This window comes from Cyprinodon variegatus, unplaced genomic scaffold, assembly GCF_000732505.1.
Source record: "Cyprinodon variegatus isolate N-32 unplaced genomic scaffold, C_variegatus-1.0 Scaffold13, whole genome shotgun sequence".
NCBI classification, from domain to species: domain Eukaryota; kingdom Metazoa; phylum Chordata; class Actinopteri; order Cyprinodontiformes; family Cyprinodontidae; genus Cyprinodon; species Cyprinodon variegatus.
Window position 1 is genome coordinate 1,977,325 of NW_015150466.1, and position 1,590 is coordinate 1,978,914.

At 32.3% G+C, this 1,590-nt stretch overlaps 1 protein-coding gene across 2 annotated transcripts in view; it reads right to left on the reverse strand.

Annotated features, from left to right (window-relative positions):
• LOC107089685 (R-spondin-2-like) overlaps positions 1-1,590 on the reverse strand; it is a 67,203-nt gene that overhangs the window by 36,627 nt on the left and 28,986 nt on the right. For both annotated transcript variants that reach the window (XM_015382601.1, XM_015382611.1), the window contains exon 3: positions 911-1,048. In XM_015382601.1, the coding sequence (XP_015238087.1) occupies positions 911-1,048 (138 nt within the window). The remainder of the gene's footprint in view (positions 1-910; positions 1,049-1,590) is intronic.

Consider the following 1,590-nt stretch of genomic DNA (forward strand, 5'->3'; position numbering starts at 1 on the left):
AAGCATGCTTAGAGTTTGCCTTGGAGTCAATTAGTTGATGCAATCAACTGTTTTTTTCTCAGATAGAAAACTTTAAAGTGCCTTGAGATGACATGTGTTGCGAATTGGCGCTATATAAATAAACTGAAATGAATTGAATTTGGGTTTTTTAATAGATCTTAATTTGCATTTTTTTGTCTTTTTTGTAAAGCACTTTGTGACCCTCCCTTGTCTAAACATAGTTTTACTTATTGTACTTTAACTGAGCATCGGTTCGCACTATTTACTATATATTGATCTGAAAAATAATTTGATGTATCACTTCCACAGAGTGGATTTAAAAACACCAATTTTTTAAAACAGACCAATAAAGGAAAAATGTGTCTTTATGTTTTTATTATTAAGGTTTGGGAGCTTATTATATAATACATTTTTATTTATATCTAATAGATCAGTTACAATCCCAGTATTATAAACAGCCTTTTAAAGAATGAATGAACATGTGGATTTAAGTGGTTTAATCAAATATTCAAAAAGTGTCATTCAATGAAAGTTTTTATTCTAACAGTAACTTATTGAATATTTTTATTAATACCCTGGTTGTAGTTGTTGAATTTTTTCAATATTTGTTTAAAACCTTTTATTGTTTCTGGAGCATTGCATTGTTTCCTATTTGAGATTTAATCATATTTATATTACCTTTCAAAATTCTGAGCTGTTGTTCATATTCTCTTAGCAAACTTAAGGAAAAAAAAAAAAAAAAAAGAACAACATATTGTATTTAGTTATGGTTCTTCATCCCGAGGCAACAAGATCTGAATCTTGATATTTATTTAGAGGAAATTAACCTTGCTAGGAATGCCTGTTATTTAATAAAGGTATTACATTGGTTATCTGTAAATATCTCCAAATATTGCAGTTTTTGACTTACCGAGGCAGTCTGTCTGGTGAGCAAAGGTTCCCTCTGGGCAGTGGATCAAACATTTGCCTCTGTACAGCTTGAAGCCAGGCTTACACTTGGTGCAGAAGTCCCGACTGAAGCATTGCTCACAGTCCAATGAGCGGCATTCTGACAGAAAGAAGAGCATCTGAGAAACATCACAAAGTTTTTACCAGCAAGTTCAGTATTAGATTAAAACAGGGTTTGCATCTGTTCATCAAACAGCATAAATATAATAAATATACACCACTATGCTGATAACACTCTGCTTCATTTGTCCAAAAATCCTGATGAGACTAAATCATTACATAGAGTACAAAGCCAAAAACCTGGATGAAATCTGATTGAATGACTGACTATATGAGGCTAGAATGAAAAAAAACTTTTATTCACTCAGCTGTTCCAGCAGCACAGTAACTGGAAAATGGAAACATGCCAATTCACCCGCAGGAGAAAATATGTACAAAAGAAAAAAAAAGAAAAAAGCAGAAAGAACAGCAGGATAAGAAATGAAAAAGATCTGAGGTGTCAAAACAGGAAACTCGGGTTCAATAAAGAAAAGTACAACATGCGTATTTAGATTTGGCAGCAGAATACAGAATAGAGTAAAATAGAGAAAAACTGTGTAAATGAGAGCAGCAATAAACAGCAACTCCAACATAGATACTGTA